The sequence below is a fragment of the Podarcis muralis genome, chromosome 9, assembly GCF_964188315.1.
Source record: "Podarcis muralis chromosome 9, rPodMur119.hap1.1, whole genome shotgun sequence".
NCBI lineage: Eukaryota > Metazoa > Chordata > Lepidosauria > Squamata > Lacertidae > Podarcis > Podarcis muralis.
The window spans coordinates 36,765,512-36,789,008 of NC_135663.1; the positions used below are offsets into that span (position 1 = coordinate 36,765,512).

Consider the following 23,497-nt stretch of genomic DNA (forward strand, 5'->3'; position numbering starts at 1 on the left):
AAAGGGGGAAAGGAAGGGGGGATGCTTATAAAAAGTATGAACAAAGGCTATTTGGGGCGGCTTCCCCATCACACTCAGCTGAATAAATGAGTGATTATGGGAGACCAAGGCAGCTTGGGCCTGGTTAGCGGACCCCAACAGCTATACTCCATCCTTTGGTAACTTCGAGACTGGATAGTAGCAATGTGCTCTATAGGGGGCTACCCTTGAAGACGACTTGGAAACTTCCAACTGATCCAAAATGCAGTGGCCATATTACTGGCTGGGATCCTATTTAGATTTCATATAAGCTGTTTTAAAACAGTTACACGAGTTCCCAGTTCATTTCCAGGTCCAATTCAAGGTGCCCCAAATGGCTCAGGCCCCAAATGGCAAAGGCCACCTCTTTCCCTACAGAGACTCTTGGGTGTTAAAATTAGCAGAAGTGGCCCTCTTGCTAATTTGGCAGCTTTCTATTCTCCTATGCATTGGAAAACACATGAAATGATCAGCTTCAATTGTTTAAAGCACTGGTCTTTAAGCTTAACTGGTGACGTGGGGCTCACTGTCCTTCACATCTTTCTCTAAAGTGGGTGATGAGAGTGGCGTTACTTTTTTGTTTTGTTTAGTAATTGTTTTTAAAGAGGGAAGGTGCCTACTTGACCCAAATAAGGACAGGTGATCTGCAACTTTAAAAATTTAGAAAAGGGAATTTCATCTTGTCCTGCTTTCCCCACTTTTGCAGGACTAGAGAAAACAAAAAAAAATAAAAAAAAATGGATGTGATTTTATAAAACCCCCAAATCGCACCCCATGTTGCAAACTCTAGTTAAATGTATGATCAGGATTATGTTGTTTTAAGGCAGCAGCTCCCCAGATTTTTGGGACTCCAGCTCCTCTTACCCATGACCATTGGCCAGGCTGAAGGGAGCTGGAATCCCACAAAAGCTGAAAAACCCCTTTATCAAAATAAGAAATGCGTTGCCTCCCCACGCTTCCTGTCTTTAAAAACGAACAAATTCCGGCAGGCTTTCGCTTTCTTTTGCGGGTAATGTTTTTAATGTGGCGCACTTGATATATCTGCTGTCCCCGTTTCGCTTTCACATCGGGTCGTTGTTTTATATTGTTGTTTCTAATCCTCAAGTTGTTATAGTTTAGCTATCTGAGAGATGCGCCACAGCAGCAGGCCGGAGGTTCGCAAATAAAATAAAGCAATAAAAATATTTTACTAAAAAAAATAAATGGCAGGCACCCAAACAGATCCTGGCACGTGCCTTCAACATCATGTGTGAAAACGTCCCAATGTGCGTGTCCAAGGATCATCCCGCCTTCCGCCCCGCTCCCTACGCGCGAAAAGAACGAACCCGGGCCCTCCCCGCTACTCAAATGACGCAAACACAGTCCCCGCCCTTCCCTCGTTGATTCCGGAATCGCGCTCACACACGCGCGCGCGGCCCCAAATCCCTCCTCCTCCGCCCTCACGCCAAAATAATCGCGAAGGCAGCGTCCAGTGCCGCCTCCTCTCTCTTCTCTTATCCAATCAGAATTCCGTGTGCTGCGAGCGCCGGCGTCTCGGCTCCCCTTCCTCTCCCCCGCCTCCCCGCCCTCGAAGAGGCCGTCTCGCGAGACTCGAGAGCCGGCTCTGTTCCTGGTTGGTGGGATCGCGCTGAGAAAGCCGGGGCGGCAGCGGCGAGAGGGGGCCGTGGGAGGAGAAGAAGAAGAACTAGAAGAATAAAAGAAGAAGGACCGGCCCGAGTCGCGCGGAGCGAAACTAGCGGCGAGACCCGTCCTCATATCTATCTATATTTAAGCGGCGGAGTTTTCGAGCCAGGCCGCCGCCGCCGCCCGTGTGTGGACGGGGGTATCCATTATGTCTGCGGCGGGGCAGGAGAACGAGAACGCCGGCTCCCTGCCTGCCGGCGCTTCGGTTCCCGTCGCGGAGAACGCGGGGGCGGGCGCCGCGGAGGGGCCGCCCGGAGGAGACGCCGAAGGAGCGGTGAGGAAACAAAAAGGGAAACGGCGCCCGGATGGGTGGGGGGGGGGAGGGGGGCAGCGGCGAAGGTGTGAAGCTCCTCGTCGCCGGTTCTTGCCCGGTCGGTGGGGAGGCTCTTCGCTCGCCCGCTCCGGCGGTGGGGGGGGGGCAGGAGTCGCTGCGCCGGTCCAGTGCCGCCCCCTCAGCGCCACTGAGGGGAGCGTCGGTTGTAGCCGCCGCGTCTCTCTCGTCGGCGGTGCCTCAGAGCGGCCGGGTTGGGCCCCAGCCGAGCCGCGTGGGGCTGAGACAATAGCGAGGAGGAGAGAGAGGAGGCGGAGGAGGAGCGGCTCCTCTCAGAAGCGCCTCGGGAAGCCCCGCCAACGTGCGTTGGGTGTTCGCGTCAGGAGCCCCGTGCGCGCGTCCCGCCCTCGCTTTCCCCCTCTGAGGAAGGCGGGCGCGTTGGTTGGCACCTCCAGCGACGAGACTCCTTCCTTCCTTTCTCCCGGAGGCGGGATCCTCTGCTTCTTCTTTGCCGTAGCAAGCGGCCCGACAAAGCAAGCAACTGAGCGTTAACTGGAGGGGAGGAGGAGGAAGGGGGCGCACAGATCCCTCCGAGGGAAGCAGCCTCCCTCTCCGCACACACCGCGATCCCCTCAAACGGCCCAATCCTTAAAGGTGTTTGTTTGTTTGGGTTTTTTTGTCGGAAGCGAGTCTCAAACAAGTGAAATCAGGATGGACTAACGCACGAAAGTTACCCTACTCGCAAACTGGGTCGATTAGTGAATTCGTTCCTGCCAATGCGTGCACGCAGTTTGAAGGGTTGTTTTGGTTCTGCGGTGAGGATACGACACAAAAGGCCTGCTTGATTTTTTTAGGTTGTTATAGGTCTTTCGTGCTTTGTGTGTCTGGTACAAAGCTAGAGTGGTTGGCCTTCCATTAGGATACTTTGATATAACAAGTGGCCCATCCTGCCCCGGTCAGATGTTCTAAGGTGGAATGGATAAAGATAGATATTTTGTGCCCACGAAAAGAATAAAAAGTCATTTGTGAAAAGTCAATTGTATGCATTTACCCCACCACTGATGGTGATGTTGCATACATTTTCTTTTGTTTGGTACCATGTTGTATTATCATTTGTGCACCTGTTTCTAGTTTATATACATTTTCCTAATATGGGGAAATGGGCTGTTAAAAACCTGATCCTACTGTTTTCAAAAGGACTTATTTCCTGGTACTTGCAGCCTCATAGTTTGGCTTTGGTGTTTTTCTGTTCTGTTGTGTAATCTTGCCTTATATAACTATATTGGTGGTTAATATACAGCAACAGCTAATACACTAAAAGTTCTACTCATACAGACAAACACAAAGGCTGCAAGTTGTTGAACCACATGATTTAAACAAGGGGGGGGGATAATAACAATAGGTAGTGGGTGCCTTGTATGGTTTCACACACCATTGTGTTGTGAAGCTGATCATTTTACCTTTGTTAACGTGTTGAGGGGCCAAGTGGGGATGTTAGTGTTAATGCTTAGGGTCCTTCACCTGCTGCGGCTCAGGAATTTGTCTTAAGTTCCATAGCCATGGGAATAGGACAGAACCCTAAGGAACATCACTAGCTAATGGCCAAGGTTCAAACAGGAATCCCTCAGCACCACCTTCTAGGTTTGCCCCTCCAGAAAGGAACAGAGCCATTGTAAAATAGTGCCCCCAAGTCCCATCTCAGAAAGGTGACTCAGAAAGATACCATGATTGATGGTGTAAAAGCTACTGAAAGGTCCAGCAGAACCAACAGGGACATACTCCTCCTGTACAGTTTCTTGCATGTCATCTATGAAGGCGACCAAAGCTGTTTCTGTCCCATAACCAGGCCTGAAACCAGTTTGAAATGCTCCAAGATAATCTGTTGAATCCCAGAACCGCTAGAGTTCAGATACCACATCACACTCCAGTATCTTGCCCTAAAAGGGAATATTGAAAACAGGCAGCTAATTATCCAGTATGGTGGGATTCAGGGAGGGCTTTTTCCATAGAGGTTTTATAACTGCTTCCTTTGGGGATGCTTAAACCCTTCCTTGTTGTAAGGCGGCATTGCCCCTTCTCTGTACCCACTCAGCCATTCCCCCACTGGCCTTTTTAATGAGCCAGGAAGGCCAAGGATCTAGCTCTCACATTGCCAATAATCCTGTCCATATCATTGGGCTGTACAAATTAAAAAGTATCCATGCTCACCCTGGTTAAATACATATGTCATAGGAAGATAGTGTGCTGCATAATGGAGATGCTGCTATATGCCTCCTTGATGAGAGACTGGTCCCTACAGTCCCTGTGGTCTATCACTTGTACCCTGTCTGCTCCTAAAGGTAGTCCTCAGTAGATCCAACTGATTTTAATAATCTCAGAATAGTGTCAATTCTTCCTTTAGATAGTGGAATGTGTAGTTGCTCTCAAATGCCAGGGTTTCCTTGCACGATACTGAACTAGATCTGGTTTTATAGGAGAAATGGATGGGAAAAGTCATCCCTGTTGACTCTTAACAGATCTCCTCGGTGTCTTTTTTCTTCTTCAAATATAAAAAGGTAAAGGTACCCCTGCCCGTACGGGCCAGTCTTGACAGACTCTAGGGTTGTGCGCCCATCTCACTTAAGAGGCCGGGGGCCAGCGCTGTCCGCAGACACTTCCGGGTCACGTGGCCAGCGTGACGAAGCTGCTCTGGCGAGCCAGCACCAGTGCAGCACACGGAAACGCCGTTTACCTTCCCGCTAGAAAGCAGTACCTATTTATCTAATTGCACTTAGGGGTGCTTTCGAACTGCTAGGTGGGCAGGAGCTGGGACCGAAAGACGGGAGCTCACCCCGCCACGGGGATTCGAACCGCCGACCATGCGATCGGCAAGCCCTAGGCACTGAGGTTTTATCCACAGCGCCACCCGCCACAGCGCCATCATAACTTTTCCAGGTTGGAGCCAGGGGAGGTCTTAAAGTGATTGGAGCAAGAGGTAGTGCTGGGTTCTACCCCATGGTTGCTGGCTTGTGGGTTGTGCAAATTTTCCTTTTTATTTCCTGTGCTACAAACCATGAAATTGTTGGGTGATATGGCTTGGAGACCTTGGGTACAGTGATATCAGTATGCTGCTAGTACTCAACTCTAGCTGTCATTGTTTAATCCTGGGAATGCAATTAAAGATTGGATGAACAAACTGAAACTTAATCCTGACAGGATCTGGATTTGGAACAGTTTGTTTGTTTGTTTATAATGCCATCCTTCATCTGAAGATGACAGACGGGACAGTTTACAAGATAAGGAATTTTAAGATTCTTTGTAACTTAAATGCTTTAAAAGGGAGGCATTATTCAAGCTAAATCCATTGCTACATCTTACCTCCTCAATATTACTTTTTTTTAAAAATTGACTGGGCCACAGCTCAGTGGAAAATGCATTGCCTTGCATGCTAGATGTCCCAGATCCAATCTTTGGCATCAGTCGGGGGAATGCAGGTAGCAGAGCTGTGAAGACACACACGTGTGCACGTAAACACGCACAGAGCACCTAGACTAGAGGGCCGTTGCCAGCAGGAGTAAACCTACTTAGTATAGTTAGTGTGCAATCTGTGTGGGATGGGTTTGTACTGCCCCTAAAAACTCAGGTTCATGGCTGGTGTAACAGCAGTGACCAATAGCATTCTTATTACTGTACAAACTTGGATTTGCCCACTGGCTCCTTTTCTGGCCCTGGCAATTCATGTGTGATGATAGTCCAATTGGATTACCATAAAGTGCTTCATGCAGGACTGTATTTGAAGACTTCATTGAAACTACCTCAGCCAATTTAAAAACAAATACAATGGAGAACTGGAAGTCAGTAAATTAGCTTTTAAATAAAATAAACTCTTATTAATTATTTTGTTTGACTAAAATTTCATTGTGACCTGATAAATTTTCCTCTTAAAGTGATATGTATTGTTTTCTTTTCTGCCTTCCTTCTCCCCCCCCCCACCCCCAAGTTATAATTTGCATTCACTAAATAGGCCATAGGGAAAGAAAATGTTTATATAGTTTCCGATAGCTATATAATAAATTTCACATTGCACTGGAAATACATTGTGTTATAAAGCTCCCTTACTGCCTTTCTTTCCCATCATACTTGTTACCATGTTACTATAGTACCTGTATTGAGTGGAGAATTAAATGCTGAAACGTACTATCTGCAATATTCTTCATCTATCAATTTAAAAGTTACAAAATGTCTACTGAAACTTTCTGCAATGAATAAATAATACATTATAAAACTACTGTAATGGAAAAAATATTTTGATTAACAATTTTCAGTAGAAGACCCAGTATGATCAGCAATTTGATGGTTATATCATTCTAAATTGGGAGAAAGGAATAAACATTGGACAGTCAACATTATTAAAAGGTACATGAGATCAAGACAACAAATGTTAATATACCATATTTTTCTGTGTATAAGACTACCCCCCCCCCAAAAAAAATGTCAAAAATCAGTGGGCGTCTTATACACGGATAGTGCAGAGTTTGGACTGGCGATTGGTTGTTGTCCCCAAAATGTTGTCTTATACATGGGGGCATCTTACAGATGGGAAAATGTGGTAGTTTGTCGTCTCTGTTATTAGATTGGGTAGGCTGTTAAAAAAATAGATCAGAAGTGATATCATAACTGTATAACCATGCCAAAAAGACAAAATAGTGGATATATGCAGCTTGTCATGAGAAACACCACCTTGGGTTACCTGCTTCTTAAATACTTGATACATTTGTGAAGTTTTGAAGTGCAGAAAGAAAACAAAGTATCTCTTTTTAATTTTTATGTTCCAGGATGTGGTTGATGACGAATCTCCAGGAATACAAAAAGAGAACCAAGAACCAGATCCTACATATGAAGAGAAAATGGTTTGTAGTTTTATACTAATAAGTATTGTTTAGATGGTTTAGAAGATTGATAAAGATGTTAATCTCTTCTTGTCTGAGATTTCACATCACAATGCAAATAAGATTGCAGAAAATATTGTTTATTCTACTCACTTGCCTTGTGTGCTACAGACCTCTTCTGTTTCTCATTTGTACCTCTTGCTTCTCCATGGCCTCCCCCACCTTGCACCATTCATAGACTCAATGTGGTAGGGACAGTTGTGGTAATAACAAGAGATTCTTCCACAAGTCGAGTGCAATTACATCCTGGTCCCCCTTCTTATGAACTAGGAATTAGTTCATAAGGGGCAAAGGACAGTTGTGAAACATGTGACTTGGCAGTTAGGTAGGTGATAGTTTTTGAAGGGCAGTGATGTCTCCACCTGGGTTTCTCAATACCTATTACCTTAAGAATAAAAGGCCCTGAAAGAATGGAGAGAGCCAGGTGGGACCACTGCTGATGCTTGGAGACTAAATAGCTGCTTATATGTCAGCCTTGGACATCCTTTCCTGCTGCTCTCTGCTATCTCCTGTCCTCCCACCCTGTCTTGTCAGAAGGGTTGAAAGACAACTTGCATGACAGGGACTTCTGATATTTGCTGTCTTCTGTGCGTATCTGCCTGAGAAACAGAGAAGTAACAGCCAGACACTTGTAGGACATCCAGACAGCTTTCATGTTATCCTTCTCTACTATTCTGCCAGCAGAGAGTCAGAAAAGAAGAAAGTATGTAGTCTTCTAGTCTTAAAGAACCAGTTGCTATGTTCTCTATTTGCATACCTGTTTCATCTCATGGTCTAAGCAGTTAATATTTGCTGTGTGGAAATATCTGCTACCTGCTTTCTCCTGACTGGAGGAGGCATTCTTTCTTTGGAACAAGAATTATAAAATGCATACATATAATGTACCTGGCACAGAAATGAAGTAAAATAATTATTTATGAAATGAAGTGAAATATTTCAGATAATGACTAGCATTCCTACTAGCAGTGTGGCTGCACATTTTTAACTACAGGAAGAAACACACATAGCATCTCAAGCCTTCAGCAGTTAGATTAAATGTTCATTTACATCTTTTCAGTTAATGGCGCATGTGAGTACTCAGTAGATATTAGTGTTTTTTTAAAAAACAAACCTCTGAACTTTGCTCAGCTACTCTTTAACCTTAGAGGGTTAATTAAAGATAAAATTTGCATCTCCCCCCCCCCCCCAGTAGAAACATTGACAATATGTTAGCTTTTTAACCATGGCAATGAACTTGATGTCAAAAGAGTTGTCTTCAGAACTAGGGTTGAATGTTCAGTGTGTGTACATCTTTAGATGTTCTTAGCCTAAACAGGAAGGATGTTTTTAGATGGGGCAATATGTAGTTGATTCTGCCATGCTGAAAGCTAATGTAATCCTAGAATCCTGCTTGCATCTTTGCTTATATTTTCCATTCTTATTCCAGCAAACAGACAGAGCAAACAGATTTGAGTATCTGTTGAAGCAAACAGAATTGTTTGCTCATTTCATTCAGCCTGCTGCTCAAAAGACTCCAACTTCACCCTTGAAAATGAAACCAGGACGGCCACGAATAAAGAAGGATGAAAAACAAAATCTCCTATCAGTTGGCGAGTGAGTGCTACCCAATCTGTTGATTATCACTGAAATTATTATCCTTTTTACAGACAAGTGTCAATCTAGAGCATAAAAAGTGGTGAGGTAGGTTTTTTTAAAAATTAACTCCAATGTATAAGCACAATTCTAAAGAAAGCCACTTGTCTGTAAACTGTGTTTTTCTTTTAAGTTTATTCCATAGTGTAGACAACTTCCTAAAAACAAAGTCAATATTTATTAGCATCACATGACTGGGGAAATAATCTTTTAAATACAGGAATTCATAGATCAGGGTATTTAGGTATTGCAGGGGTTCACAGATATTGCCTGGCTTGTAGCCAGCTCAAAATTGATGGCTACCAGATACTGCCTGTGAGAGGAGCAGGCTGTTGTTCCCGACCTTGTGCTTGCGACTCCACGAATTCTGGGACAGTCTCCTGCTGCTCTTTTCAGTTTGGGATTGGAGAAGGGAATGAGAGCTCATTTCTGCAACCTGTCATTTACTACCATTTTCCTCTCCAGTTGGGACATGGAAATGGAAAGAGTGGCAAGGGTCTTCCTTGCACTGGTGCTATGCTTCTCGGGCAATATGCTTCTTTGAGTGTTTTGGTATACATGGTCGTTACTGCATACTTAGACTGATGCATTGTTTTTAGCTATCGCCATCGCAGAACTGAACAGGAAGAGGACGAGGAGCTGTTAACAGAAAGCTCAAAGACCACAAATGTCTGCACCCGCTTTGAAGACTCTCCATCATGTATGTAGTGGCTTTTGCTCTTTGTGGTACAATATCAATTACTTACCGTATTTTTCCATCTATAAGATGCAGCCATGTATAAGACGCTCCCTATTTTGGGGGACTCAGATTTAAGAAAATGAGGGGAGGTGGCCCAGAGTATAAAATGCCCCCTAATTTTTGACATTATTTTTTAGGGAAAAAGCCTAGTCTTATACATGGAAAAATATGGTATTTTAAAACTAAAATAGAGAATGCTTTCTGCCAAATTTTACAGAAACCCTTACATTTGCCAAATATCAACCAACCAAAAGTAATTGCAGGTAATAAAAGTGTAGTGATTTGTTTGGGCAGTGTGTACATAGTCTGTTTGGATCCTTTATAGTACTTGGTTTATTCCCCTGGTGTGTTTCATGCTTGTAGCCAAGAGGAATTTGCTGTCATTACAGTGCACCATCTAAACTGTGCGTGTGTTGTTGTTTTTTTAAGTAGACAATCAGGATAGCTTTCTCCCTCATTTGTGTTGATTGGCTTACCTGTGGAAGTATTGTGCTATGGCTAACAAGATGTTAGGACATTTGACCAAAACTTGAGGTTCGGCAAATCTGCAGGTAGAACTGAGAGAAACTTTTCTGGGTACCCTAGTTGCTGTTGCAGCTGAGGGATCTGTGGTCCTGGTGTCCCTAAGGATTTCCATGCTCACTGTTAGGATATATACTAAAGTATTCTGATATCCTCTTAGGTTTTCTTTTTGGTCATTGGAAGTATTAATGGAGACTTTATTTCATACTGTATACTGTTTTTGTTGCAGATGTAAAATGGGGAAAACTGCGTGATTATCAAGTCCGAGGGTTGAATTGGCTCATTTCTTTGTATGAAAATGGCATCAATGGTATCTTAGCAGATGAAATGGTATGTGCAACAACTGATTTTGTCTGAGATTATCAAATTTAAATTAGATGTAATCATAAAAAGGTAAAGGTACCCCTGCCCGTACTGGCCAGTCTTGACAGACTCTAGGGTTGTGTGCTCCATCTCACTCTATAGGCCGGGAGCCAGTGCTGTCCGCAGACACTTCCGGGTCACGTGGCCAGCGTGACGAAGCTGCTCTGGCGAGCCAGAGCCGCACACGGAAACGCCGTTTACCTTCCCGCTAGTAAGCGGTCCCTATTTATCTACTTGCACCCAAGGGTGCTTTCGAACTGCTAGGTTGGCAGGCGCTGGGAGCGCACCCCGCCGCGGGGATTCGAACCGCCGACCATGTGATCAGCAAGTCCTAGGCACTGAGGTTTTACCCACAGCGCCACCCGCGTCCCGCGGGTGTAATCATACTAAACTGAAATAGTTACTACATTCTTTTTGTCAGAGTCTTTGTACTACATTGTGGCTAAATCTGACATTGGTTTAAACCAGATGCATAACAGCAAATGCAAATAACAACAGTTCACTTTACAGTACATAATGACGTTCATATGCTGATTTGCGTCAGTAAAATCCAACTAGAGAATATCTTTTTTGTTCTGTGGAACAATGTAGGCTCTCAAGTTGCTGCTTTTCTGGTTAAGAGTGTTTCACATTTAGAAAAGCCAATATTCTGAGATTGTAGGAAGATATTTCCATCTGTTGGATAATTAGCATTCAAGAAGCTTGAGAAACTGGCATCAACATGTCCTCACCGCTTATTGTTCCTGCTTCTGGCAAGCAGCTGAAAGTTGCTTCTGGACTAAGTTGCTTCCAAATTCAGTTTAAGTGATACAGTTTCTAAGGCATGTGACAGGTTATATTGAGAAATGCAGCATGTAGTTGGAGAAGATGATTAAGAAAAATGCACACCTGATAATTTGGATAATGGACAAATCCTGTCTAGCAGAGCTGAAAGAGAAATGAGATATGCCTGTGCACTGATTGAAAGTTTTGCAAACATAGATAGCTTCAAAAATGTCTGTTTTAGGGAATTAGCTGTGTTGGGATGTATTCTTTATACATGTTCTGTCTTGAGTAGAGGACATTTTTGTTGTTCATTGTGTCTTTTTGGCTAATAAGAATATTTAACTCACAGACATATAACTCATAGAATTGGAAGGGATCCTGAGGGTAATCTAGTCTAACCCCCTACCTATGTATATATTAGTTATTTTATCTTGGTGGCTGGAAACTTCTCAAGTTAACTTGATACATGTTCTGTTAATAGGGTCTGGGAAAGACACTGCAAACAATTTCTCTCCTTGGGTATATGAAACACTACAGAAATATTCCTGGTCCTCATATGGTATTAGTTCCCAAATCAACTTTACATAATTGGATGAGTGAATTTAAGAGATGGGTGCCAACTCTTCGGGCAGTATGTCTGATAGGTGACAAAGACCAGCGAGTGAGTATGAACCACCTCAGTGTTTCCCTCAAATTTTCTGGTGTAGTTAGCACATAATGCTAAACCAAGATTTAGTACCATGTGGATTACCTTGAGTGAAATATGCTTTTGTGCTCCTCCTCCCATTTCTCATTTTGTGTTCCCAAGAAAAGGACATTTGCTAAGTTTAGTTTCCTTTCAAAGCATCTTTGTTTAGCAGAATATACAAACCAGGGCTCTTAGTTTAAAACAAACAACAGCTAAGCTAGGCAACAAACTATGTGTTATTAACAAACAGATTTCCAGAGACTGTGACTCAGGTTCTTGGCTTCTAATGCACCAGCTTTCTTTTAAGTTCTGATGTGGTAGGATGGGGGAAAAGGACAGGTGTCATGAATCAGGAAATATACCACCCAGAACCCCATATTCTCTGCATTCCACAGGCTTTAATTCTATATCATCCTGAATTTGCAGAACATTTTAAGATGATCTAGAGTAGGGTGGTCCAACTCATGGCCCACAGGCTACATTTGGCCCATGGGGCCTTTGGCAACATTCAAGAAAAATCACCTTAAAGCCTTAAAAAAAAGTTTTTGTGTCATGCATTGTTAATGAAAGTGCATACATCATTAACTGTGTATATTATAATAAATATATTACAAACACTTTTAATTTATGATTTGGAAATTCAATTTTGTGTGTGGCCTGCAGGTTCTATGTTGAAGTACTCTTGCACCCCACTTGGTATGTTGGCCTGCCCTGGTCTAGAGAAATACTTTTAAGAACCAGCATCAAACCTGAGGTGACGATGGTACTTTGTGAAATATGTGAAATAACAGTTGCATTTTTACAGTTTTTCAAATCATTTCCCTCCCTCTTATTAATAGGCCGCATTTGTGCGAGATGTATTGTTGCCTGGTGAATGGGATGTCTGTGTAACATCATATGAAATGCTCATTAAAGAGAAATCGGTGTTCAAAAAATTTAACTGGAGATACCTTGTTATTGATGAAGCTCACAGGATCAAAAATGAGAAATCAAAGGTATTTTGAAACACCCAGTGGATGTAAATATTTAAATCATGCAAAAAATATTTCTTCAAGTTTAATATATATATATATGTATTTTTCTTTCAGTTGTCAGAAATTGTGAGAGAGTTCAAGACTACAAATAGACTACTGTTAACTGGAACACCATTACAGAACAACTTGCATGAACTTTGGGCACTTCTTAACTTTTTACTGCCAGACGTCTTTAATTCAGCTGATGTAAGGGTTTGCAACTTTTAAAATTCACTTTAATCTTGCCTATCAAATACTGATGATTACTTATATTTGGTGTGCACATTCATGAGAGATCTCTTATAATGCTTGGTGTTTTGCGTATATAGCAACCTTCCCCAACCCACTGACTGTGACTTATGGGAGTTTGTAGTTCAAAATGTCTGGAGGGCAGCAGGTTGGGGGAAGGTGGTGTAGGTGAAGTTTTGTTAGCCACAAAACTTCTCAAATGTACTTATTATTGTCAGAGTAATGGCAATAGGCATCCTTAGTATTCCACGAAGCAAACTTTATCATCTTGCCTTGATGTAAACCCCATTGAATTCCTTGGGACTATTCAGAAATATAAGATTACTTTTCCAGGAAGATTATAGTTGATAAAACAAAAGGAAGAATTAGTGAAAGCATATTTAGCTAGATTTTTAAAAAAAAAAAAATACATTCTATGCTATGTAAATAATTTGAAAAAGTGGGAAGACTTTCTATTTGAGAGAATAACTTTTATGTATTTATGCTAATGAACAAACCAATGCAGGTCTCTAGAATCTTCAAATGCACATAAGGCAGAAATAATCCCTTATTGATGCTGATCGGGTTACCTTGTATTTGGACATGGAAATTGACTTATCTGGCTAGTGGCAGGTGTAATTTTGACTTTTTGCAATACTATGGTATGCAAATAGGAGCCTTGTGAACATTACTTTCCAGTGTAACTTTTCCTCCTCCCAATGCAGTATTTACTTTGGTTCTGGTTTTTTGCATTATATGTGAACCAATGTCAGCTGTGAAACTGGCATAAAGTAGGTTTGCAAAGCATTTCTGGGCAGGAAGTTGGATTGTATTATCCATTGCTTGTGTCAGTGCATGTGTTATGTGAAGTCATGGTTAGTGCAAGAAAGGTAGGAGATGTGGGTTTAATGAGTGCCTAGCACCTAATTTTCAAATATTTATCTGAAGGGAATCTGCAGCATATTCTGTCTCTTAATTCATCTGGAACAGAGCCATAACATTCTTACAACTTTGCAAGGAAAGCTTGAACTAGAAGAGTTATGTATGCTTCCTGAAAACTTGGATTTAGCCTTTGCAGAACTACATAACAACAATAAATTGCAATTTTTGTTCTTAGACAAATAATGGGTAATCTTATTCTGAAAGGTGACTGATTAAACTTTTTAATATTTCAATACAGGATTTTGATTCATGGTTTGATACAAACAACTGTCTTGGGGATCAAAAACTAGTGGAACGGCTCCATATGGTGAGATTTTAATTATACTATCAGTTAGTTTAATCCATTGAACTTCACAGGAATGTTTCTACTATTCTATGTAACACAATCAACTTTCTATATGCATTGTACTTGGGAGGTGAATAATTTTCTGCTTGCAAGCTTCAGTTGATATTTTACAAAAATTGATGTACTGTAGATATTGGGGCTAATAAGAGATTGCATTCAATTGCCACTTAATATCGTTGGGAAGTATGGCACTGTATTTGGAACCAGAAATCAGGCATACCCTTGTATGCAGATGGAATTATTTGCATCTTTTTGTATCGTACATATGTATGGAATGCCTACAGCACGTACAGCCTATCAAACTGAAAGGGGGGTGGAAAGCAATATAGTTCTGAAGTATCGGTAATATGAACAAGTTCGTGTGTAGTGCTGCAATTTGAAGTCATGTGCTGCTTTTTGTGTTTTTGGTAGGTTCTACGACCATTTCTCTTGCGTCGTATTAAAGCTGAAGTAGAGAAAAGTTTGCCTCCAAAAAAGGAAGTTAAAATATATGTAGGTCTCAGCAAAATGCAGAGAGAATGGTAAGTAATTGAAATTAATATGAAATTAATGAACAAAATATTTAATCTTGCTGGTTGTGTATGAAAACTCTTTGTGTGACGTGATTCTCAGTTCCCTTACTCTTTCAATACAGGTATACAAGAATCTTAATGAAGGACATTGATATATTGAATTCTGCTGGAAAACTGGACAAAATGAGATTACTGAACATTCTTATGCAGTTGCGAAAATGTTGTAATCATCCATACCTGTTTGATGGAGCAGAGCCTGGCCCACCTTACACAACAGATATGCATTTGGTTACTAACAGTGGCAAAATGGTTGTCTTGGACAAACTGTTGCCAAAATTGAAAGAACAAGGTAACATGTTTATCTTACTGGTAAATGCAGGTGGGAAACTGCCTCTTTTCTTATTTGATAAGGTAGTATTTGCCCAGTTTGGGCTTCTTGTAGTGCCTTGTAGGAATATATTAGTCTTTACTGCTAAATGGAACAAGATTGGTGTATTGAGATCCTAGACAGTACTATACACAACTTATAGGGTCTGCCTGTTAGTGAAATCTTGGAATCTTAAGCTTTATTATAGCAGTGAGACTATTCCTGAAGAAGCCTTTTCTGTACCCTGAACATTATTCAAACAATTGACTAGTTGCAAATATTCCTTTAGGTGCAAGGTGCTGGAGTTAACCCTTTCTGGCAGCCCTTCTTCCTGGAGAAGTTGTGTACAATATTTTAAAATCATAGAACCTGTTCAAATCTTTGCCTGTTGGTGTGGACCAGGGATGTGTCTTCCTCCCTCAATCCTGATGGATGGTTCACCTGTTAGTCATATGATGTCACCTCTGCAAACACTGATGAACAGCTGATCTTAATTGCTTTCATAGTTGCTTTATGCATAAAAATAGTATGTGATTGTGCAATTAATGTTTTTAGTTATGTATTTGATGTATACTTCTGGATTGCCATAAATTTTGCAGTTGTTTCTTTAAATTCTTGAGATCACTAATTGGTTTGAGAGTGCGGTTTACTTTGAACTATCTTCTAAAATCTTGAACAGATTCACGCGTCCTAATCTTCAGTCAGATGACCAGAGTCCTAGATATCTTAGAAGATTATTGCATGTGGCGAAACTATGAATATTGTAGGCTTGATGGGCAGACGCCTCATGATGAGAGACAAGTAGGTGCTCAGAAGAATTAAGCTTAATATTTTTTCTCTTTGAAAATTTATGAACCAATATTGATGTACTGACTGACTCATTTTTTTATATAGGCCTCCATTAATGCATACAATGAACCTGGAAGCTCAAAGTTTGTGTTCATGCTGAGCACACGAGCTGGTGGTTTGGGAATCAATCTGGCTACAGCTGATGTTGTAATCATTTATGATTCAGACTGGAATCCTCAAGTAGATCTACAAGCTATGGTAAGGTTCATAAGAGTACCTTAGAAAGCATGAACTTGAATCTCACTTATGCTTTGTTTTTGAACACATTTTCATGCTATACACTTGTTGACTCTGCAAGAGCCTATTTTAAAATTGTACTATCTACTGTTGATCCAGGTTCAATGTTCTTGTATTAATTTACAAAGCCTTGAACAACTTAGGTCCAGGGTAACTCAGGGATTCCCTGAACACTTACATCCCAGCTCAGACACTGAGGTCATCTGTAGGAGTATCATTAATTATTCCCCAAGTTGGCAGTAGCTGACTGATATCTTAACATTTTATATTGTTTTAATTGTATGGGTTATGTTCAATTTTTGTAAATTGCTTCATTGTTTTTTTATGAATTGCAGTATACAAGTACTTTTATAAATAAAAGAAAGTTTTTCTCAGTGTTATCATTTCTGTTCAAGATGTTGGCTTCTACTTTCATATGAATAAATTTTAAGTTATGCAGAGTTGCATGAATATAGTTCAATATAATGCTAGTGCTTTATTGTGGATAACTTAAATACTGAGTTCTTTTCTTTGTAGGATCGAGCACATAGAATTGGTCAAACAAAGACTGTTAGAGTATTCAGGTTTATTACAGACAACACTGTAGAAGAAAGAATAGTTGAAAGAGCAGAAATGAAACTTCGCTTGGATTCCATAGTTATTCAACAAGGTAAATTGAACTTGGCTTTTCTTTCAACAAGTGTGCACAGTGATATTGGTTGATATTCGGTGTTTTTAGTAAGTTAAGAAGCTGTTTTATGATGCACATTTTGTAGTAGTGTGTGGACATAACATAAGAAAAGCCCTACTGGATCAGACCAAAGGGCCATTTAGCTCAGCATTATTTTCCAAAGTTGCCAATCAAATGCCTATTGGAGCCTCATGGCATTGGTGCAATGTCTCTCCTGCTCTGTTTCCTGGCAACTGGTATTCAGGATACACTACATCACATACTGAAGCTAAAATATAACCTTCATTACTAGTAGAAATTGATAGCCATTTCTTCCATGAATTTATTTAATCCCCTTTTGAAGCTGCCCAGATTTTAGCAAGAAATACTACAGTTTTAAACTATGCACTGTGTGAAGAATTACTTTTGACTTTTTTAAATCCAGAAAAAAGGGAAAATGTTTAAGTAATCTTAGGGAGATGTATAACTTCCATGGCCTAAATCAGTACTATTAAATAACTTTTATTTACATAGAATATATTGTTTTAGTGACCAATATTATTTCAGTCTACAAAAATATCTTTACTGAAAGTGGTTTCAGAAAGTATGGTCTGTAATAATTATGAAGCCATTATCAGACATTACATGTTGCGAGGCAGAAAGAAAGAGATCCAAGTGTTTAAATATTACTTGTTTTCTATAGGTTATAGTGAAGTTCACCTGTTGTCTCAAGTATTGTGTATTTTTTCAGAAAATCTCTTTTTTGTATGAAAAAATAATGTAAACTGCACTGTATAGGCAAAAGTAGAGTGTTTAAAGATTGCGTACACTCATACTAATTTAATCAAAAGTGTTTGCTTAGCATTGTTGGGAATACAATAGAAATGGCATTTCAAATAATAGCACTGCTTCTATGGCTGACCAGATTTCAAAAAAGAAAATTAAAAACATTCTTATGACAGCATATTTCAAAGTACTTGACTTTTAGTGTTGCATTCTGTTTCTTAACAACATTTTTCATATTCAGGAAGACTAGTGGATCAAAATCTGAACAAACTGGGGAAAGATGAGATGTTGCAGATGATTAGGCATGGAGCTACCCATGTCTTTGCTTCCAAGGAGAGTGAAATTACCGATGAAGATATTGATGGTATTTTGGAAAGAGGGGCAAAGAAAGTAAGTTAACATGTTACGAAATACCAGAATAAAATGTGAGCTTCGTTTTTTCCAGGTCAAAATTTAAATACCACTAATGATGCTTTGTCTTGACTGCATGCAATTCTCATTTTGTTATGAAGCATTAAGTTTTATTGAAAAAAAATGGTTCTTGTATTTTTAGACTGCAGAAATGAATGAGAAACTCTCCAACATGGGTGAAAGCTCACTCAGAAATTTTACGGTGGATACAGAGTCAAGTGTCTATAACTTTGAAGGAGAAGATTATAGAGAGAAGCAAAAGGTAATGAGGGGCTTTTAGTGACCAGAATTTCACGCAGTGTTGTTGGGATCTGTAGAGTGGTTAATATTTCATTATCCAACAATATTGCTTATTGCAGATGGCATTCACAGAGTGGATTGAACCACCTAAGCGTGAGAGAAAAGCAAACTATGCTGTTGATGCTTATTTCAGGGAAGCTCTTCGTGTCAGTGAACCAAAAGCACCAAAAGTAAGCTAATTCATAAACCAGAACATAAATAGAAAAAAAGCTAGCTTATTTGCTATGGGGAGGGTGGGGTGGAATCAGTTTGTTAAAGCCTTTATTTTCCAAAATACCCATTTTGTGTAAAATTAAGCATTCTACACAAGTCTACTACTCTTGACAGACTGCCATAGAAGGTCCTATTATTTGAGAAACATTTATTCTGCTGCTGTTTCCTTTGGCATGATTTGTAGTTTGTATCTTGTGTAGTTCTTGTTCTGGGGAGGTTGTAGTTGCTAATATTTGCCTACTGTATTAGTGGGCCTGATGGTGTAATAGCCTTGATTTCTTTTCTTTGATTTGTGTGTCTCTTTTTTTAAGGCGCCACGCCCTCCAAAACAGCCTAATGTTCAGGATTTCCAGTTCTTTCCACCACGTTTGTTTGAACTGTTGGAAAAAGAGATTCTTTATTACAGAAAAACCATTGGGTACAAGGTAAATTATAACCAATGTTTTGTTTTTCATTTTAATTTAAATAAATTTATATTTTGTTTTGATGCTATATAATTTGCCACTGGTTTATCTTATTTTAATCTTAGCAAAGTCAATTAATTTTTCATATAGAAAGCTTAGTTTAAGTATTTGGTGATGTCTGGTAAATTTTAGGTACCTCGTAATCCTGACTTACCCAATGCATCCCAGGCACAAAAGGAAGAGCAAATTAAAATTGATGAAGCTGAGCCCCTTAATGAAGAAGAGTTGGAAGAAAAAGAAAAGTTACTAACACAGGTATGGTCATCCTTCTATGACATATTCTGGCTAAGTCTACATTTCATTTCATTTCTGTTAATACTACAAAGAGAAAACTGATTTGTTTTCTTCTTTAAAACTTGTTTTTGAGAAGCACTCAAAGTACTGTTTTTTTCTTTTGTAAACCACTTTGAGGGGTTTTTTTTACAATCAAGTGGTGTATATATTTTAGTAAATAATAATAAAACCCACTGTCCCCATGCAGGGTTCTTGGTGCCTTCTGTTTTTGATGCTAGACAGGTTTAGTTTTTGTTTTCTCCTTCAGATTTTAATCTCTGATTAAACTGTTTTCATCTGTTCTCCTGATGCTGTTCTTAGTTCTTATCTTGTAGTAAACTACCCTGGAATTGTTTTACATTAAAAGATGGTAGGATACAAATTTACATGAAAAATAAAGCTTAATCTGGGTCACTTAGAGAGAACACTGTTTTCAAAGTTTTAACTCCCTTAAGTTAGCCAGAAAGTTCCCAAGGCAGCTGATGACCCAATTAAGCTATGTCTTTGAAAGAAACATGAAAATCCTAAATACCTATCTTGCTATTTTTTAAGGGGTTCACAAATTGGAATAAGAGAGACTTCAATCAGTTCATCAAAGCTAATGAAAAATGGGGTCGTGATGACATTGAAAATATAGCCCGGGAAGTAGAAGGAAAAACTCCAGAGGAAGTCATTGAATATTCTGGTAACTTATGTTTTATTGTGAGAAGTTCTGTGAATGATTTTATGTCTGAATAGACATGCATGTGTATACATGTCTAGTTCCACTGAGTTCAATGGAGCTTACTCCTAGGCAAGTGAGTACTTTTGATATCACTTTTGAGTTTTTTGGGAAGTTTTTTCTATGAAATCTTAAAAACAACTGAGTCAGCCATAAAATCTGTTTTGAGATTTATTCAGTGCAAAATGGATTAAAATGCCAGTTTTCTATCAACAGGATATTTTAAAGTGAATATTTGCCTAAATAAAGGGCATGGGAAATAATAGCTGGTTGGCTTTCCCCATTTAGCCTGCAAAGCTGCTACTGGCAAGCCAGTGTCCTGCCCTACCTACACCTGACATCATTTATAGTGTTTGTGGTGAAGGTAAATGTGGGGCTTTCTCAAAAAGGCCAGTTGACAGTGCCTGCAAAGCCCCTTTCAAAGTACTTCATAAGTGCCTGATAACCCACTGGTTGCCAGGTGCTTAGGATGCACTGTGCCAAGGAGCTTTGCAAGCTCTGTGCTCTGTGCCTCTCAAGCACAAGGATTGCAAAGCTTGCTCTTTTCTGTGTGCAGCACTTCCCAAACACCTGGCAGTCAGCAGAGGAAGACATTTGAGCTGGCCTGCCAGGCCAAAAGGATTAACCACCCCAGACATTGTGATATATCGCACATTGCGCTATTTAGCTTTTGAAAACCAGGTATCGCCCAGCTGTATTCTCTAGCCGCCTCTTCTGCATCCAGTTACTCTCACAAAGGCTGCTGGCTGTTTTTCTCTGCTCTCTTCCATCTTTCCCCTGCATGCATCATTTTTTTATTCCCCTGTGTGTGCCGTTTTTGCATCATGTTTTTTAAAAAATTGGTATTGCACATAAAGCTGCAATACATACATTATATAAGCATAAAAGTTCCTTGCGCCACAGTTTCTTTCAAGGAGCTTGAGGTGGTGAGCATGGTTTCCCCCCACCCCCATCCTCCCAGTTTCATCCTCACAACAACCCTGTGAGGTAGGATACTTTGAGAGATGTTGACTGGCTCAAGGTCACCTATTGAGCTTCATCGCTGGGTGAGGATTTGAACTCATTTTACTAGGTCACAGTCCAACACTAATTGTTACATCATACTAGCTCTGACTTGTTTACATATCAGTAGCTATAAATTCATATTTATTTAACCTAATTAAGATTATGAAACAGATGAACTTTTCACAAGATGTAACTAGCAAATAATCCCCCCCCCCCAGCTGTTTTCTGGGAACGATGTAATGAACTCCAGGATATAGAAAAGATAATGGCACAGATTGAAAGAGGTGAAGCTCGAATTCAAAGGCGGATCAGTATTAAAAAGGCACTTGACACAAAGGTAATTATATATTCTTTCTTTTTAATTACACTGACATTTCAGGGTAATGATATATTATACTACTTAATTTCATTTAAATGTTGTCTTTCCTATTCTCTTCAAGTTACTTTTTCCGTATTTCAGAAGTTAAGCTTGACATGTCTTAAGTCATGAAACCGTGAAGTGCTCTTGGTGTTTCAGATTTAATTCCCTATTACTGTCTGAATAGTTTACTCCTCTTTGAATTTGAAAACAGTCTATTATCCACAATTGGAAAGAAAATATAGCCCATTAAAAAGTGGGTTGAGTTATACATGCTGATTTTCTACAAATGATGTTTTCAGTGTTGCTAGAAAAGTAGAGTTATATATAACTTAAAATCATGTTTCAAAGTGATACGGAGCTGTGGGTCATGTCTCTAACCTGCAGTACACTGATGCTTGTCTAGTTCTGTGCATGAAATTGTTTTTGCTTAGATTGGCAGGTACAAAGCACCTTTTCACCAGCTGAGGATATCGTATGGCACTAACAAAGGAAAAAATTATACGGAAGAGGAAGATCGCTTTTTAATCTGCATGCTTCACAAGCTAGGATTTGACAAAGAAAATGTTTATGATGAGTTGAGGCAATGTATTCGCAACTCTCCCCAATTCAGATTTGATTGGTTCCTCAAGTCTAGAACTGCAATGGTATGTATTAGTTTGAATGTATCAATGTCTTCTGAAGGGAACCTCTTCAGAAACTGTGTTTCAGAGAGCTAGAGCTGTTGTCTTCCACACTGGAACCTGCTTTGGAGTTAGCAGGCCAAAATGAACAAACTCTTTCAACTAGGGCCTTATCTCCTGTGTACTTATAGCGTTTGCCCCTATTTTTGGCAAGTTTACCGTGATGGTCTTTTGTAGGCTCACTCTAAAAACATGCACACTGATGAAGTAACCTTACGTGGCTATAAGTCAAGGTGTCACATGTCTACTCACTAATGCTGTATTCAGCAATGTGGTTAGTTATTAAAGTCCAGTGGTGTTGTTGGTTGAGGGACTTACATGGGCCCCTTCCTATCTCTTTTCTTCCCATCCCCCAAACTGGGAAGCTTCTTAGTCACTTCTGTATATGATAGGCACCACTTGCAGAAATCAAACCTATGACTGATTTTTCAAAAACGATATATACACCCTCCTTGTTAAGAGTTCACTTAATGCCCACAGCACTGTACTAGTGGGCTCTATTTTGATCATATTCATTCTTCCCTCTACTTATGTAATGTTGGCTTTTTCAAGCTGCTCTTTTCTACACCACAGATTGATTCAGAGACTACTGGGAATAGGATGTAGTTGTGTGAACTTTTTGTGTGTTGTGACTACTGTATAATTGGGTCTGTTTCCTTGTTCATGACTCAGGAGCTGCAAAGACGATGCAACACCTTGATCACTTTGATTGAAAGAGAAAACATGGAATTAGAAGAAAAAGAGAAGGCAGAAAAGAAAAAACGGGGCCCAAAGCCATCTTTGGTGAGTGTAAAATATGAATTTGTTACAAGTGATTTATGTGAAGAGAACCTGTTGAATTTGGCACATAATTTGAAAACAGTCGCTTTCTGTATCTGAATCCTTGACCAAATCATCCCCTGAAGGAACATGTGTACTCTGGCCTCTGTAGCTGCTTCCAAAGGCTCCCTCTGGGGGTTTGTGCCACTGGAATTTTGACTTTCTTTTTAACAGACTATGCCATTTAAAAAGGTGCTTTCAAACTCCGCTGATCAAAAGTACTCTTCTGTTTATTCAGTGTAGTTCTCTGGTCCTTTGGATCATGGCCAAAATCTAATCTTTCTCTCACTCCCTATCCAGGTGCAGAAACGTAAGCTGGACGGTACTCCTGATGGTAGAGGGAGGAAAAAGAAGTTAAAGCTGTGAATTCTAAGTTCTTATCACTAACTTTAAAGTAGTTCTTTAATTTTACGGGTCTTCATAAGATGTACTGTACAATTCTCAACTATTATGTCATTAAAGGACATTGGGTTCATGTGTTTACTTACTGAACTAGAAGAATAGTAATGTAGTTTCACTTTTTTAAATAAAACAGCTGTGCTGAACTTTTTTTTACCATTAACACTTGAAATAAAAAATAGGCTTCATTTACTGGTCACTAACTTTTTTATATGTTGTCCCTTTCTTTCTGCATGAATAGTGTTGAAACTCATGGCTCAAGATTTATTGGGTTCAGAAGTAGCAACACAAAGTGGCTTTTACAGTTGTCTAT

At 40.1% G+C, this 23,497-nt stretch overlaps 1 protein-coding gene across 2 annotated transcripts; it reads left to right on the forward strand.

The window, feature by feature from the left end:
• Nucleotides 1-1,607: 1,607 nt before the first annotated feature.
• SMARCA5 (SNF2 related chromatin remodeling ATPase 5) lies at nt 1,608-23,372 on the forward strand. 2 transcript variants are annotated; one of them, XM_028743388.2, is made up of 24 exons: nt 1,608-1,975; nt 6,787-6,861; nt 8,327-8,493; nt 9,132-9,232; nt 10,023-10,123; nt 11,403-11,582; nt 12,449-12,604; nt 12,698-12,829; nt 14,031-14,099; nt 14,550-14,659; nt 14,773-14,999; nt 15,697-15,818; nt 15,912-16,064; nt 16,620-16,752; nt 17,780-17,928; nt 18,092-18,211; nt 18,309-18,419; nt 18,774-18,887; nt 19,059-19,181; nt 19,752-19,884; nt 21,144-21,262; nt 21,718-21,930; nt 22,639-22,749; nt 23,086-23,372. In XM_028743388.2, exons 1-24 carry the CDS (start codon nt 1,850-1,852, stop codon nt 23,149-23,151), a joined length of 3,111 nt encoding a protein of 1,036 aa, XP_028599221.1. In that variant the 5' UTR covers nt 1,608-1,849; the 3' UTR covers nt 23,152-23,372. The 2 variants fall into 2 exon arrangements, with proteins under 2 accessions (XP_028599221.1, XP_028599223.1); XM_028743390.2 differs by having other exon boundaries at nt 19,095-19,181.
• Nucleotides 23,373-23,497: the final 125 nt, after the last annotated feature.